General features: G+C 42.4%; 1 protein-coding gene across 1 annotated transcript in view; it reads right to left on the bottom strand.

The window, feature by feature from the left end:
* The window catches only part of LOC128304751 (furin-like protease 2), a 203896-nt gene that overhangs the window by 48842 nt on the left and 137056 nt on the right, over positions 1-17998 (bottom strand). Inside the window, exons 3-5 of the mRNA XM_053041984.1 lie at positions 13381-13485; positions 13111-13293; positions 1546-1680 (exon numbers count right to left, since the gene is read on the bottom strand). Of these exons, the coding sequence (XP_052897944.1) occupies positions 1546-1680; positions 13111-13293; positions 13381-13485 (423 nt within the window). The remainder of the gene's footprint in view (positions 1-1545; positions 1681-13110; positions 13294-13380; positions 13486-17998) is intronic.

Raw genomic sequence — 17998 nt, 5'->3', positions numbered from 1 at the left:
CGGCGGGAAGCAGGCACCGAAGCTGCCTACTTCATTTTCATAATTAACTCAACCATAGCACAGGAGCAGCAATGATGCTATGATACGAGATGGCGTACGGACCGGAACCGGAAGGCGTACTGGTACACGCACGGTGTGTGATTGTGCATGTGGGTGAATAGAACAAAAAAAAAAGTGTAAGCAATTGAAAGCACACCAAAACGCGACTGATAAATTCTAGCGTGGCTTGTTGCCGGATAGGCATGACTGCCTATTTGTTCTGCGCATTAGATGTAGGATAAGCGACACAAACCAGACGTTCAGCTACGAATGGAACATTTGCGAGGAGCGATTTCGTGTTTAATAGAACTATGTCCTAATAATGCTGTACGTGGTCATCGATGATAGAAATTATCGTTTCTACGAATCATTTTCTGTTTGAAATATTCTTCACTGTTCGTGGAGTCAGCCACGTGTCGAATCTACTGCCAAATATATTTGTGTAAAAAAAAAAGTAAAATTGGTGGGGGACACAAACACATGCGTGTGTCCTCACCCATAATACTGTTTGTTGAATACGATGCTTCTTTGGCAGTTCCCGGAACCGGAGATCGTTACCATCCGGAGACCAACACCGTGCACCAGATTCGCATGTTCAACTAGGTACGATTCGGTCTGGTCCAATTTAGAAAACAGTGTGTCCGTCCAATGAATGATGTATAATCTCGTGAGTCATCGACTGTGAAGCTGCGCACGAAACGGCTTGCATACACACGGCAGGACACTTTCGAACGAGCAACGTATAGCGATAACGTACACAATGCACCCGAACCGGAAGCCTCCAAATCCCAAAGTCGTGCCTGGCAAAGTGTACGGTCCCGCGTGCCCAGTTTTCGATTGGTCAGTACCGAGAAAGTCCAAGTCATCGCTGTCCCACTGCTGAAGTGACGTGGTTATGCACGTGACGATTAACCGAGCGGGAAGCTTTCGGTGTAGCATATTTGCAAACGAAATACACACGGGATAAGCATTTCCTGTGTATGTGTGTGTGTGTGTGTGTGTGTGTGTGTGTGTGTGTGTTTGTGAGTGTGCGATGATTATGATAGGAATATTGCTCAAACGTGCGCGTGTCATCGGATATTTGTTTACGGTTCCGGAATTGTGCTCGTTCGTTCGGTTTGGAATATTCGTTTCGCCGCGACGGCAATGATACAGGCAGCGCCAAAAAAAAAATGGCTACCGATATAGAATTGGAATTCGATCAGACGACTCGATCCGGAAGGTTTAGAGCGTTCAGGGCTGCTTAGAACAAGTGCATCGATTCGATATTCCACAGAGCAGATTAAAAATTCAACCATCATCGGCCATCGGGGAGTTGGAAAAATCGAACTAATCCAGGCTGCTTTTTGGAATTAAACATCTGTGAACGCAAATTTGCTGATACGTTTTATAGCCAAGATGTGCCCAATTGCGCCTAAACGGATGTATAAACTTGTGATAACTTCCGCACACGGATAAAATTGCAAAGGCTGTAACTTTGTGCAAATGCAAATAATCTCTACTTACGTAGTTGAGCGCCAGATCCGGATGGTTGCGCTGGATGCCGTCGTCGAGAATTGACACGACGACACCCTTGCCGGTGTAACCCTTCTGCCAGGCCGGTCCAACGTTCATGTCCGGCCCATCCTTGGCGCCACCGTTCTGCGAAAGGAAAGAGAGAGAGAGCAAAGCACACATGTAGCAAATGGTTGTCCATCGTCGTCACAGCACATTCGGAAGCTGGTAAAGCGGGAAGCGAGGAGGGTTAGGACGCTTAAGCTGTCATTAGCTAAAAGAAGACCGTTCGGAACACAAATTTGCCACTAACGGCCGGAAAGGCAAACAATTGCATTGCGTTGGGCAGGCGCTGGGAGCGCACCAGGAAGCGAGCCGTTGAAAAGTGGACTTGTTCGTATGAATTAACAGTACAAGTAAAGACAGGATATTGAGGGCACGACACAATTCCACACCATTCCACCACACCCTCGGTGCTTTGTAGCAATCCGTTTCGGACGCAGAAACATCCTCCCTGAAGCTTAAGCTTATCCGAAAGGGTCAGCTCCAGGGTGACCGCTCATGTGAATGCGTAATGCTAGCGTCGTTACATTTTAATTTAGTTAAAAAACGAACACGCAGAGGGTTTGCGACAGAAGCAGAAGTTTACGTCGGAAGGACCATTACCATATGGGTTTCTGGTTTGAGCAAGAAGAACGGCAATGGTCTATGGGCGGAAAAAGAAAACTGCAAAACGCCGTTGTCTCGTTCCGTATCCTGATTAAATCGGTCGGTCGAAAGTATTGTTTGTCGCCTTTCCAAACTCATCGTCGTGTGCGGGCACACATACGCTTTGCATGTTTCCAGCATCTACGTTTAAATATTTCTAACCACCATCAAATCAGTGCAGGAAAGAGAATGATACCCGGGCGTGCTCGTAGGCGTATAATTTACGCAATGAATTTGCATTATCCTTAAGAGCAATCTAATGGAACTTTTATGATGCTGAACGGCTACTGGCTACGAGCGTATGGCATACATTTGAACGCCGGAAAAAGAGTCCCGTGTGATTATGGTTCAAGTGATAAGGATTAGGTTAGGTTTTGATAGGGTTTCTTCGATATTTCGCTTACGCTCATTTGGGAGATAATTTTACCGCATTCGTTACTTAGCAAGCATGTCATGAACTTAAATACAAAAAATAAAAAAAAAGAAAGTTTCTATGAATAGAAAAGAATGTTTCACAACGTTTTTATTAGAGTAAATTGACACTAAGCAGGAGACTCGTTAGTATCTTCGATGCTTATAGAAAAAACCAACTGATTGTTTGATAAAAACCGAGTTCGAAATTCGCGTTAGAAATTGAGGTGGAATTAGACGCAATATTAAAATGGCAATCGTTTGAAGATAAAAGAATTTTACAGGGTATTCCATAAATTTTTCGACAGTTTCCCAAGGTGCTTTGATTGCGTCCCAGGTATTTTTGAATCCGTTTCGGGATTTTTTGATTGCGTCCCACGTATTTTTGAATTCCTCTCGAAGTTTTTTGACGGTTTCCCAAATAGTTTTGAATGCTACTTTAAATATATTGTCTTTCGCTTAACCACAGCAGTATCCTGCAATTGTTTTGAACCACAGATAAGGGAGAGAAGGTCACAGGTTCAGATGCATTCATGGGAAACCCGTTGGCCTCCGTATGTCCTCTTTGAGGTGAAAAAAGTGCAGAGAAAATGGAACGCTGCGGATGTGCTGCTTCGTTAACGTGCTAATAATCCGCAGAGATTTTACCAATGCTCATCACCAATGCTTGATCCACCTTAAACATCTTTCTTCATTGTGTATCGGCACAACAACCTCAAGAGGACTAGTCCTATCTTTTCTGGCTTTCTTTGTCTTTTTTTATTCGTAGCCGGATAGTCTGTCCTGTGTACCAAAGATTGTTCTGGACGGGATTTTCGACTGGTCTTGGCGAAACGGCGCCGATACCTAAACATCACCGGACCGTCCCAAGCAAAAAACCTTGGAACGAATTCCAAAATATATGGGAAACCGTCAAAAAAAACACGGAACGAATTCAAACATATATGAGACGCAGTCAAAAAATCTCTGGACGGATTCAAAAATTGATGGGAAACTGTCAAAGAATTGCGGGATACCCTGTATAATAGAGAATTCGTTTATTTTTATATGTGATACAAAAAAAATATAACAAAAAATATAGTGAAGCTGTAGTAAATGATGTAAATTAAATCAGATAAAAAAAACTCGTCAACCTGTTTATTGTTCTTTGAATAATTCTGGATACGGATTGAAAAATCCTTAGGAGCGTATGTAACGTTTCACGAAAAAAGATTGTCGAAAAATTGATCTAAAATAAATTATTGGAATGTTCAAATTAAGGATTTTGCATGGCAATAAGCTTACTCGATTTTTGATATTAAACTGATTATTGGCAATATTTTAAAGGTTGAATTTTTCACAAATCATTTTTCAAAAAGTTCAACTAAATAAATGCTCACATTTTTCGAGCTTGATAATTGTGTATCTTTTTTCAAATTATTTTGTCTGTCTTTGTGTTTAAAATTTGAAAGTTATACTTATTAATATTTTGTGAAAACTTTCCATCAATATTTAACTTTCGCATTGAATATGAATTTGTACCCCGTTTATAAATAAACAAATACACATCACATACCCAATGCTACTAAAATATTCCAAATGATGGCCATAAAATGTACAAAGAAATATGAACAAAACGAACCACCATGTTCTACCTTTGTGTTCCAAAGTAATTTTGGTGCTGAGAGCAGCAAACCAAACAAACAAGAACAACACAAACCCAACAGTTTTTTCCTTTGTCTCATACCATCTCTATAATTGTGGGCCTGTTTATCTGGATGTCGTTTGGATTTGAGCAAACTCAAGATAGGCGTCGTTCCGCACTCGTTCCTCTGATGCTTCCCTACACACGCTGTACCCTTTTAGCGCTCCAACCCGTCCCGTGCCTGCGTAAAAATATTTCCCGAACTGAGCTTTTCGCTAATCGGCTTTCCCCGCGTGCTGTTGTTCTTGTGTCACTGCAAACAATTTTCCCATCGTTCCCGCTCAGCTGTCCAACTCCACATGGGCACACATAAAGTGGGACGTTTTAGTGATGACTTTTCACCGAGATAGTCTGCGTCTTCTAGCGAGTTCGGGATGGTGGAACCACATGACACTTCCTGCTGCTGCAGCTCGGGAACCGCGAGCTCGCGCAAAAGTATGCGACACACAACACGGTTTGTTGGACAGGAGCGCGCGCGCGCACGGTATGTTTGCCCCAGTATGCAAATTCCATTTTCGTTAGTTCGACTTCGGTGGAAAACGCCCGCACCGCCCGTTGTTTGTGACAGGGAGCAACTTTTACCGCCCCGTGACATGCCGTAGTGCAAACATGGAGCGCTGCTCAAACAGCCCATGCCCCCGGCAGCAACAGCTTATGAATGTTGCAAAATTCGTGTCGCGCTGATAGTTTGGAAATCAAGTTTATGCTCATGAATGTACAAATTTTCTCGCTTTCTCAAGCCCCCTCCCCCTCGGCCCAAACTAATGTCGCGAAATTGGAGTGAAAGTTTTACACGAATACACGAACGGCACGGTAAGTACACACATACATAAACAGGATTGAGAAAACAATTTCACTTATGAAGTTGGTTGGATGGCTCAAGAAGCCACGAAGACACCACGCCATGTTATGGCGATAGGCGAGAAAAGTACAAATAACATGTAAGGGTGTATATGTGCGTATGTCCGGACCGCAGGCTTGCTTTACTATTATTTTTTATTGTGCAATTTGTGCGCCTCAGAACGATTGCACACTTCGTTTTTCATTAGGTTTATGAATTGTACAGAAGAAAAAAACAAAAAAAACACAAAATGTACAAATTCGCATGATGAATTTATATTGCAACATAGAAAAAGACACCAACCGGAGTTATACAAACCGGCGGCGCTACTAAAGTGCGAGTAAAAAGAGCGGCATAAACCAGCAACTAGAGTTATGGGCAAAGTTGCTTAATGAGTTTTCGGGATCACATTTTAAAGCTATAAATCATATTCATTCGTGAAGGAAAACTTTTAAGGCGCAGTATAGCAAAAAAAAAACCCGTAAGCGAATTTGGCACCGGTTCTTCGGCTTCCACCCATCCAGCAGTTCCCTAAGGTTCCACTGCATTCCTGTGAAGGCGCGGGTATGCATTTAGATTGTTTTCCACGCCGTGCATTATTTTCTTCCCTTGTCACTGCCCAAAAATAAAACTCAAATTAATTTTGCCTTCCCCACCCCCGAGAAAGAGTTCGTGCGATAGCTTTCATTATGTTTGGTAGGAAATAATGGAAAACGTAATGATAGCACGAAATACAGAAAGGAAAGGCCAGTTAACGATCACACTACTGCTGGCTGTAGAAAGATTGTCGCGAAGGAAAGGGGGGTCCGAGCCAGCGTGTTGTCTCGCCCTCTCCGTGCAGCCGGGGCCGGGGGTTCGCGGGAAAACCGCGGAAGCTAATTACCGTTTATGGGTCGTGGTGGGACAAATGAAAAATGAATTAATTGAGAATGTCAGCAAAATGCATGTTTAATAAATTTATTAAGCCACGACACGGAACGCAGACCCGAATCGTCAACCGCACACGCACACGCACGGACGCCGAGGTGCGCCACCAAGAACATGGCCGTGGTGGTGTGTACACGGTACAGGGTGGAGAATTGAACCGTTAGTGAAATGTCCGCTCCACAAACCGTTTCCCCGTTTGTGGCAGCGGGAGGAGGAGTTTGTGGTCGTGTTGATTTAAGAGAATGATCGTTCAGCGTACAGGCCATTGCCGATTTAAGGATGCTTGAAACGTGCGCAGATGAAATTTTCCGAGCGCGCCCTAGGTCGTGTGAATCGTATCGTTTGATGTTGTCAAATGTCGTTTGCTGACTTCCATATCCCTAGCGGCAATATGCATAAACTTCACATTAATTATGTACCGAATTTCAATCAACCTTCTCCACCCATCCAACGCCTCCCCTTTCCAAGCATTTCCTTATCAGTAGCAGCACATTATTTTGCAATTATAGTGCAGTTTGTTCGTCATTCGATTCACCAAGGCTCCAGTCCGAAGCGGATGTCTCATTCTCTTTTATTGATGGGCATGTGGAATCGGGTTCCTGCCAACATCATGCTGTGATTGTGGCCAATGGAGCGGCAACACTTGGGGGGGAAGTGTTCGTGAGAAATCCTGCCACTTTATTACCGCAGCAACTAGCAACAGACCGTTACGCACACCACTACTTGCACGCACCCCGTGGCTCGCTGTTACTGATGGAAATGCGGATAATTTATGGCCGATGTAAATCGAACTTGCAACACTGACTTCCAGATTGATGGGTGGGATTGCCATTGCCGGGCGCTTCGTTTTTAATCCCCACTGTGGAATATGATTTACATGAAGGGGACATGCACATGGTAAGAAACAACATGCCACGGCGATGTCAAACAAAAGCCGCCCGAAACATAACTACTGTTGATTCCGATCGCTTCTGGTCGCGCTTGATAAATCGGCGGAATTAATGGCTTTATTGTCGGTACTACTGTTAGATTTCATCAAGGCCTGGCCTTAACGGAGATCATCTGCCTCTCCCATTGTCGAATATCCCCGTAGCTTTCACGAGCTCGTACATCTAACATCTAACCACGCGAACGCTTAATCAACCTCCCTCCGGCATGACGCAGCTTGACAGGGAGACGCACGTTTAGGTGGCCCCAGGATGGGGGAAGGATTTTAATAAATCATGAGTGTGGTTCGATTTATGCTACGAGCCATTGGGCGCATCACCCGCCACGTGCCTAGAACACCTTCGCCATACGCCAACCACCGGTCGCTATTAATGTATTGCTCCAGCGATGTTAATTGTCACCCCCAGGGAAGTTTAGGAAGCTTCCCGCCCTATTCGCGTGGTCAACTGCTGCACACGGCCATTTGCTGCAGAAGTTCACTGGGTTGTAAATTCCGACGAGCCTAATTAGCTGCGATACGGGGTGTGTAAATTGTAAAGTACTCCCCCGTAGGCGATTGAGACGATTAATAAACATACGGCCGGCAATCGCTGGTGTTCATTTCAATTGTTGCTCGATTTATGGCAAACTGTATTTGCATTAATTCCAAGCAAATTGATCGAGGAACGTGAAACATGATAGGAATGCGATGTCGGATTGACTTAAAATGTGTTTTAATAATTTAAAATATCAACGGAGCATTGGAACCATTGTTCTATTAGTTGCCAGCTTTAGGTTTGTTTCATCGCATATTCATCTTCACAAGTTCAACTGACAAATTCAGAGCATTTTAGGGAATTATGTATAGGTTACACTAAAATATGTTGAGGTATATCTGATATACATCGCTCTTTCGGGTTCTGGAATACTTTGCTAAATCTTGTTCAAACGATGCTGATTCAGTCCATGATCTTGAATTTCTTTATTCTCTTTCTACGGTTGGCAGGATACAACAAAATTTGCATCAAACATTCATATGCGATAAATTTTACTATTTTTTTTTTACTTTTTCAACTTGAAATAAAAAAAGTAAAAGGGAAATGATCGATATTTCTTACTTGCTAATTTGTACTAGAAAGAAATTGAATCTGTACAACGTTTGTTCAATTGAAACGGAGTGAGTTCGTTCCTGCACTCGCATCCTTATAGTGTGCCCATCCCTAATGCGCGCCCATCACTACCGCGTCCCGATGACCCAGAGAGTATATATAGTGACAGGCGAGGAGAATAATTTGGTCCTTCGAATAAAGTGAAGCTTCAACTCACCCTGCCAGAGTTGTAAGAGAAATAAAGAAACCAAACAGACACAATTTGACGAAAGCTTCAGAAGGATTCCATACCTGCTTCTACAAATTTACTTCAATTTGGAAAATTCTAGGAACGGTTCATGATATTCGCCGCGACATAAGCGGGCCATTTCAGGGAAAATGGGTACCCGCGGAAATATTTTGAGGTTCTTGGTAAGTTGATCGTGAAACGTGACGAGATAAAAGTGCTATTCTCAAAATTACTCATAATTTCGATCATTATTCACACACACGCGAAACCCTGTATTTCAAAGTTAATTGAGCATGTGGTACGGACAGTTTTGGTAATTTGTGGAAAGTACCAATTCGCTGGATTGACCGTGATGGCTCGAAATACATGGATGGTTTAAGTTCAAATATAATTTAGTAACATTAATGATATTTCACACTATCCATGTATTAGCTCTGAAGTAGAAAAAAAAAACAATAAATGTACCGTACTTTAGCGTGTATAACGACCCCTTTTTTTGGTCAAAAATGAGCAAAGTCCAATTAAGGAGGTCGTTATAGAAGGGTACTAACTTTTCCGTTCTAGCTTTATGGATGAAAGGTCGTTTTGTTGAAATAAAAGGATGGATAAATAAGCCAAAGATGAATCTGTGGTTTCAAAATGCTTAGAACAAGAGACCTGGAGCTTTTATGATAAATCAGCAATGCTAGTACTGGATGCATTTAGAGGTCATCTACCAACAGAAGTTAGAAAAATTGTTGCTCAAAACAAAACGTTTCTGGAAGTGATTCCTGGAGGTTTAACTAGTCAGCTGCAACCACTACCGTTTAAGGATATAATAAGTAAAGAATAATAAAGTAAGTGGATAAAAGGGGTTGAATCGAATCTGGCTCCTTCAGGAAGAATAAGAAAAAAAAATCTAAAAGCTAGAGCTAAAAAATCACGTCCTCGTTCGTCGGGTTAGCTTTATCGATTCCTCTACTCCTGGTCGTTGATCTTTTTTACTTCGGGCGTGCTCGGCTCGATCGGTTGCTCCGCTCGAAGTGGCGCCCTCTACAGCCAAACGGTCGATACCAGTTGTCACGTTTGAATCGACCGTTGAATAATATTCAACACCCGCCATTCCAGCGATCTGACAATGGGTCATTACTGCATAGTCAGGAGTCAGCGAAGCGATTGTCGTCAAATCCTTTCAAAAATGCGAAATCAGTAACAATCTTGATGGGACTGAGGATCATGCAATTTATGAAGATAGTGATTGTTCCGTTTCCTCGGAACAAGAGAAAAAAAACTTGAGAGAGGACAAATGGTAATATCGCGATTGTAGCGGTACGACGAGCGAAGGTACCGTTAGTTAGTTCGATACCGTTACCGTTAGTTTTGATCGATTTAAAAGCGGGCGCGAGTCCTGCGCTCGAGGAGTCTGATGTAACAAGCGATGGAGATAAGTCGCAAGTGCTGACAAAATAAAGTAGCTTGTGCGTTAAAGTAGCCGACAGTCTAATTTTAGTAGTTTCCGCTGAGATATCACAGTGATGACGGGGATAATGACAATGAAAATGTGTTTCGACAATGAACACCAGTGAGAACGATATGAAAGAGTATTATGAATTGTACTGTTCAAAATTAAATGTAACAATAAAATTGTTCCAATTGTTTTAAATAAAGAAATAAAATCTGTTTCTCCAAAAATCTTGGATATTTCATCTAGGGGCTCGTTATACACGGGGGGGTCGTTATACACGCAAAAATACGGTACTTCTTATTATGAGCAAAAATTCACACAAAAAACTAAATAAAACCCTCAGATATTATCAACTATTTAATTTGTCATAAATCAAAGCTGTCTCGAAGAGTGGAAGTAAAGAACGAGGTAACAAAAAATAATACTTCGAAATCTTAACCGGAATTGACACTACTGTTTGTCTTCTGGCCAACCATTTCTACAGCAAAAAATAACGTAATACCAAAACGTCTTAATGTAACATTCTGTAAATTTATTGATGTGTGAATGAGCTTCGCATGAAAAGAAGAAAAAACAGTAAAACCTCCATTCCATTCAAGACCGAATCGTTACCAGCAAGGATACTGGAAAGGACGACGGCAATGGTAAACTAACTGGAAAATTTATGTTACTTTTTTGCCGATTCAATCCCGAATTCAGCAGCGCGATTCTACGTACGGTTCGGTGAGCAACCAGCAACAGCGAGAGGCTGTTGATGACACTTTCAAACAAGCGAAGTTATCTCTTTGCCAATTTCGCAACATCAAACGCGAAAAGAAGGAAGTAACTTTTCTGTGGGTTCAGTTTTCTTCGGGTGCTAATATTTACGACCTTCCCAAAAGCGGAACGATTACTTCAGTGCAGTGGAAGCGAAAGCAAGGAAAAAAATACATGAAGACAAGACATGCTAAAGAAATGAAGAGCGAGTAAAAATTTATGATATACGACCAACACCGAAATGGGAAACCGAACCGGAACCAGCACCCAAATCGGGCCAGGCAAAAAGGATTCCATCCTTCTTGCTGAAATGTATTTAACAACGCTTTTTCGCCCAACGGTGGAAAAACGGCAAACAAAGGAAAGGGAAACCTATCGATAACGAGAAGCCTATTTTCTATCTTTGTGTAACTTGTGACACCCCATTCCGGAAGGGTGGTATTACTTTTCACCGCTGCGAAAAACCTTCGAAAGCAACCGTGCAAAACCAAACGCAACGAAACCGAAAGTGAGTAGACTTTGGTTCGGTCACGAAAACGGGCGGTGATTCGAAATATGGGATGAGTGTAACAAAAAAAAATCAAAGCACTAGGAACACGGGAAAACTTCTGCCAGGGTTTCCTCGGCAGAAGTTGACTGCTGAAATCTCGTTTTCGAAAAGTAATTAAATTGAAGCCGTTAAGCTGGGCCTCGCGCAAGTGTGAGTGTTGATTTTGCGTATCGGTATACAATTTCGGAACTCTTGGCGTCAACCCGTGGGCCGCAAAAAGTGTTCGACGAAAACCCTTGGTTGACTCACACCCATGCCACGACGTTCATGCAATGGTTTTGAAATTTATTTTCACGCGACTTCCGGCGTCGAGAGCGGGGGGGGGGGTCATTAGTCTGGCGAATTTTGTTGAGCCGGCTAGAAAATGTCTCCCTTCTATTCACGCACACACACACACACACACGTAGACGCTCTATGCTGTGCATTCTCATCCGGCGGAAGTTCTCGAATGCCAGCTTCCGGTTGCGTTTACACGCGAAACAGATGCGACGCAAAATGGAGCAGGAAAACAAAATATTGCCCACAAAGAAACTGGCGACAAAATGACAAGAAGGGCGGCGAATCACAATTTGAGGCGAGCGGAAAAAAACTCCTGCCGATTGCCAGCGCTGCCAGTGCTGGGAGTGAAGTGAAGGAAAAGGACATAAATCAAAAATGCTCTCGTGCAAAAGTCAAACATCGCAACCATTTTCGAAAGGATTAGCGAAGGTCGCACTGAAAAGCTTTCCGATCGTGTACGGTTGTTGTTGAAAGCACTCTTGCTTGTGCCAGCTTGTGGGGGTTGCAGAGGAAAAGATGTGCGAAAAGATAAGAAAGTGCTCGAAACACATCATACACGGACGTCGTTAACAAATACGTTGCTGCTCAGTGAGCATTGCTGCAAGTGAGCTGCCCCGTAAGCTGTAGAGCCATTGGAGTTAAATTTTCACGATGTGAGAGATTTTCTTTGGCAATAGCCGAACGAAACAAGAGGAAACAAGAAAACATGCAGACTAATGTATACATAAAGCCCTCTCATCAACGAAGCCCGAAAAGTCATGACAAAGTCGCTCCGTTGCGTTCCGAAAACCGTTCTTCACAAGAACAATATTTGAGCTTAATATTTCGTGTAGAATTTCTAGATGATTGTATTTTTCACCGTGTGCTTTTTGACACACACACACACACATGCTTGAAAGCGCGAAAAAATACACGCAGCGGTGCGAGATTTCCATCAAAAAACACATGCAGATGCTTTTGCGCGTATTATAACGCTGGTTATCTTTCCAGATCGTTTTTGGGTTCAACCACCACTTGGGTTCCCGGTTTGCGACGGTTCACCTTCATGCAAGATACTTTTCTTTTCATGCGAATATGGTTGTTTGCCTTTCAAAGTCAACCCACTCGGCCGTAAATTCAGTACGGCGCGCTTGTTTGCTTTGATACGCACACGAAACGTGAATGCTGGGTTTGAGTCAAGCCCCCCGGGGGTGCCTGGATACATAAGACGGGAAAACAAATTATCTCTCAACCTCAGCAAAAGCAAAAGTGATAAAAGCATCTGTTTGGTGAACGAAAAGAAAAAAAATAAATAAATAATTAAATTAGCATTCAAACTGAGAAATTGATACACAGCTGATCATGACTGGAAGGAAAGTAATCTGTTCCAGCTGAACATGGAAGCTGAAAAATGTTTCGCGTGAACTTCAATTTGAATAAATTTGAATTGGAATGCTATAATATTTTGAATTTAAATTTTAAACACTCTTTGCGGACCGTTTTGATTAGTCTTCAAATTTATCAATAATGAAATGATGTGTAACGCAACGGAGAATACTCCAAGGAATTATTAAAGCCGCCTTTACACGTAGAGCATTAGTTTAAAATAGCAGTTAGGTTCTTAAGATCAGGAAAGGCTCAAACGAATATCAAACGGTTAGTAAAAGAGTAAGTCCACGCACACACGCAAACAATGATATGAACGGATGGAGAAGAACACCTACGGCACTCACCAGGTACCACTGTTCCTTGAACAGTGGATCGGGAAAGATGTTGTGGGTGCTCGTGTCACGATAGGCCATCCTCGTACCGGACACCAGCGAACGGAAGCCCGGAAATCGCACAAAGTCCTGATCGAACGTGCTGTAGTCACGCTTGTACCGTGGCTTTTCGTGCTGCTGTTGCACCCATCGGACCTACAACGAACAAGATAAGCAGAAAAAGTATTAAAATACGAATAAAAACTGATAATGCGCTGGTGGTTGACTTTGCAACGTTCTTACCTCTGGCTCGGTATTAAGAGCATTGTGATGAACTTCGCTGCGGTCTATCGAACGTTTGCGCACGTGATTGTGATGGAACAGATAGTAACCCTTCAGGGGACCGATCTGAAAATATAACACAAAGAAAGAAAATATTACTTAATGGATATTCATTGTCTCACTTTTCGTACGGTCACATATTAATCGGCCAGTTGCACATTGTGGCTCTTCTCCTACACTATCACGCAACTTTAACATTGAAAAGAAGGTACTACTCTGGCGAGACATTCTCAGATTCGCTCATCCTTATAAGAAGCAGCTGTAAAGTATGCAGTTGAAAAGCACGTACGAAGCGTACGTGAATGATGCCAGGACATCTTACACGCTGCAAACTATTTCGAGAAGACGATGGCTGCCTACAAATGGAAGGAACTAGGAATGGATGCAGCAGCCCGAGAAAATAGTAACCACACCAGTGTCGTACAGCAACCGTTGCAGCAGAGGTCAGGAAATTGGCAAGCAGTCGGAAAAGCCCTTCTGCATCGATGAGAGGAACAGGACACGAGGAGGATAACAATCTCTTCCTGTGAGTGTGACCTGAAGCGAAAGATGCACCAGAACCATCACGATCGTTGGTGGGAAGTGTTGCGAACGGATTTTCCACTCTCCCACACTACGAAACCGTTCGGGATGTGGGTAGATGCCGGAAATCTCGAGCTATTTGATTTATTTTCCAATATATCAAGTAATTTAAACGATACACGTCCCTGCATGGACCAATATTTATGGTAGCGGAGAAGATTGCTACAATTTTCCCCGGGTGCCAGTGTTGTTTGTACGGTCCGGTACGGAAGATTGTTTCATGTATTCGTTGCACCACGCGCAACCGCACGCTGTTTCGCTCTGTCTGGGTCTGTGGGTTTCTATTAGCAAATCAAGTACACTTCCGAGAAGCGGCCTGGTGGTGTGCTTGCTGTATTCACATCCGACACCTAGTGCCGGACACTGGGTATATGGGATGGCGGCATGCCCGTGCGGTTAAGTGAGTGCTTGTGCTTAAGATAAATATCCTACCGGGAGTGAAGCTAGGTGCTCGAGAAGATTGTGTGTCGATAATGCTGGGGAAGGTTATGTTATCGTCTGGCTATGGCGTTCATTAGATGATTGAACGATAAACGACGCGAAATTCAAACTTTTAGGTTTTAACTAAGAAACAAGAGCGTAAGTTTATCAATAAGCATCAACGCAGTAAAGGAATATTAAGGATATTGAAAATTAGTCCAAAAAAACACACACTTGTTCTGGAGACCGGAGCATAATCCACTTACAGGCTAAGACGAACTTTACGATGAATTGCGCCACACATAGCCACTAGCTATAGAAACACGTGCCCCACCTTTGCAGTGGATCGTTATTTAACACTGTGCCAACGAGCGCAAATGCGCATACTGTTGATGCAGTTGATGCAACATTGCAATCAACTCGATCGGTCAGATCATGTTATGGAGCTGATGCAGTAGCAACTTTCAATTTCAAACCGATGGAGAAAAAGTAAACCGGTTCTCGGTCCAACACTAGTCGGTAGAGTAGCGTGTAACGATGCTGATGCATCCATACCTTGTGTGTTGCAATGCAGTTCCGCATTAAAATTTTAATCGCTAAAGAATGAGTAAAATCAAAGAATTTGTGGAGAGTGTGGAATTGAAGATGTATGTATAATAAATGAGGTTGACGGGGAAGCACGAGAAGCAAATAAAATACGTACGACATTGATACGTAACTCGCTTGTCGATTATTCATAATTCCTAAGAGTTGTACTGACGTAATCGTTTACAGCTTTCCAGCAATAGGATCAACTATTAACTAAACGGCATCGTCGAACAAGCAGGCAAACGACCCACGTTCGAGATTTTATGGTTTATGTTGATCCAAATTCACCAAACGGCGCTCGTACCTGTCTCCGTACGAGCCATCACGGCGAGTACGTCATCTTTCTTCGTCTGTCATTTGCACACACGATTGACTTAATTTGTGTAAGGGCATCCATCGGACCAGTTTACAACCGATTACGTACGACAAAACCAGTTTCAAGTAAAGCCCCAACGAAAGATACCCGATTTCGTGCCCTGCGAAGGTAACGGAATAAAAGGCGAAACGGACAATTAGTTCCGCCCGCGTGGCTGGACAATGGGCAGGAGGCGAAGAAAGGTACCGTTGGTGACCGGAAGCGATCGTTAAGCGACATTCGATCCAGGTATGGTTACGGAAGTTTGAAAAAGCTAAATTAATGGATGCTGTGATGTTTGGTAAAGCCCTTTTCATGGCTTTCCCTTTTATTTGTAGCCTACATATTAGTGTTTGCGTATATTCAACCATTAATAGAGATGAAACGTTTATTTGACATTATTTACTTTACGTTTAATTTTTTCAACCTATATTTAGCCTTAATTGCAGATATCTGTATTTTCGTAATAAATAATAATATTAAATTCAAAAGGAGCAGGTAAAAGTTAAATATTAATAATTTTTTTTTCCACTGTCTTTTTGTAGCAAATTCCAATGGAACAAATATGAACCGTTGTGCGCCTTCAGACCTATTATTTATGACTTTGGGCAAAAGGTCGGCAATCAAAGTGCAATATTTCAGCAGAAGATTTTCGCTTTCTGCGTATGGGACCGAAATACGGACAGCAATACCAGTAAAGGTACGTGATAATTCCACACCGGGTTCCATTTTTTTTTATGTTACGCTTCGCTATGGAGATAGTCCGCGACCGGGAGATACTAGTGGACTTTTTTTTTTTAGCTGTTTGTTTCGTATCATGTTTTATGTCGTACCTGGAGGTTTATGTCATTCTCCAAAATTCGAAAAAATAACCGCACGGAAAAACTTTACAGTATCGAATGATTCAATACTTTTTAAAAACAAAAACATGGGAAATTGACTGCGAATATGTATAAGTACGGAGTTTTTTTTTTTGTTCAATCGCATAGTACTCGGATAAATCGAGCGATCGAGGTAAAATGAGTTCATGGTTGGATTTATTTCACATTCGCAATAACACCTTCCCATTTTGTAGTGCACCACAAAACAAACAACAGAACCAAACAGCCGGGCAAAGCATCTCGATCATACATTCATTCGGAAGAGCAGTTGCAACAATGGCTCAAGTAGCAACGATACAGAAACAGAAAAATAACATCACCCAAACGCAGGCCAAAGAGTTTGACAGAAAAAACGGGCGAAACAGAAGTTGAAAAAGTGTGCAATCGAAGTCTCACAATCAGTGCCCCGATAGGATTGGGACTGTACGCAGTGTGCGAGCCGTGGGGTTTGGCTCGTAAATTGTGGATTAATTTGATGATGGATTGTCGTGGATGTGTGCGCAAGGCTACAAAAGAACGTTCGGTCAATAATGCTACCGAAAACAAAACAAAAAACAAAAACGGGTAGTTTCAAAGGATCAGCTCGTGTTGAAAGAAGTGAAAAAAAATGAAAGCCGTATGCGTAAGCCATTTGGGTACTACAGGGCGCACGGCCCTTACATATCATCCAATGAAAACCCTACAAATTATTGGCGTTACCGGCTGCGCCTCTGTAATCCATTGATAAGAAGCCATTTTAATCTATTTTTCACCGGCGTCCGGCGTGGACTGGATTGGCTTTTCGAAATGGGACACGTAAAAAATATGCACACCGGAAAAACTGGTTAGATTTATGAGAGTGCGTGCATGAATATATTCAACTTTTACTAGATATATTCAAAAATAAAAAAGGGCGAAGCTTTCATCGAAGAGCAAAGCAACTGTTAGTTTAATGTTTCAGTTTTGTGGTGACATAATCACTTTGCTACTTTTATTTTGTTATTGCGTGTGATAAGAAGCCAGTAGATTTTTATTTCTTTTCAATATGTTTAGAATGTTTAATGTTACTGTGGCAGCAATTTGCGAACAATTTAAAGCGAACGATTTGTCGAGCTAAGATCAGTTTTATTATCTTAGATCTGGAACACTTTTTTCAAATCTGTTCTCGTGGGAATCTAAATCGCTACTGAAATGAACGCGTTGCTATCGACCGCGTATCGGCCCTTATCGCATGCTTTCCTTCGCCCCTTATTTGGGCATTTAGAAATCCCGCGTTCTGATTCGTTAGAATCCTGTGTCGCCGAACGCTGACCGTTGACCCTTTCCTTCTGCCGAGCCCTGTCATCGACGCGCGGTGTTTTTCGATGCGGTCATCGATTATCGATCAAACGGAGAATCGATCGTTCTCGATCGATTGCCAGCAACTGTCATCCTAAACTATTTTCCTGTTGATATGTCGTGTCAACAGTTACTGTTTAATGTAATTACTAGAATGTTAACTAGTAATCGTAAATATTCAAATAGTTTACGGGTACTGAAGAATTTATTATTTGTTTTACAATGACTTAATAGTCTTATGTTTCAATTTTTATTAACCCATTTGTACTAAGAAAGTATGTGTGGTAACTCAATGAAAACATAGACGAGAGGTGTTGAGTATTATTCAACGGTCGATTCGTAATGCGAGCACTGGTTTCGACCGTTTGGCTGTAGAGGGCGCTACATCGAAACGCGGCAAAAATGATCGAGGCGAGAGTGCCCTAGGATCAACTAA

The sequence above is a fragment of the Anopheles moucheti genome, chromosome 2 (assembly GCF_943734755.1).
Source record: "Anopheles moucheti chromosome 2, idAnoMoucSN_F20_07, whole genome shotgun sequence".
Lineage (NCBI taxonomy): Eukaryota > Metazoa > Arthropoda > Insecta > Diptera > Culicidae > Anopheles > Anopheles moucheti.
The sequence above is the reverse complement of the archived record's forward strand: the minus strand, read 5'-3'. Positions and strand labels throughout refer to the sequence as shown.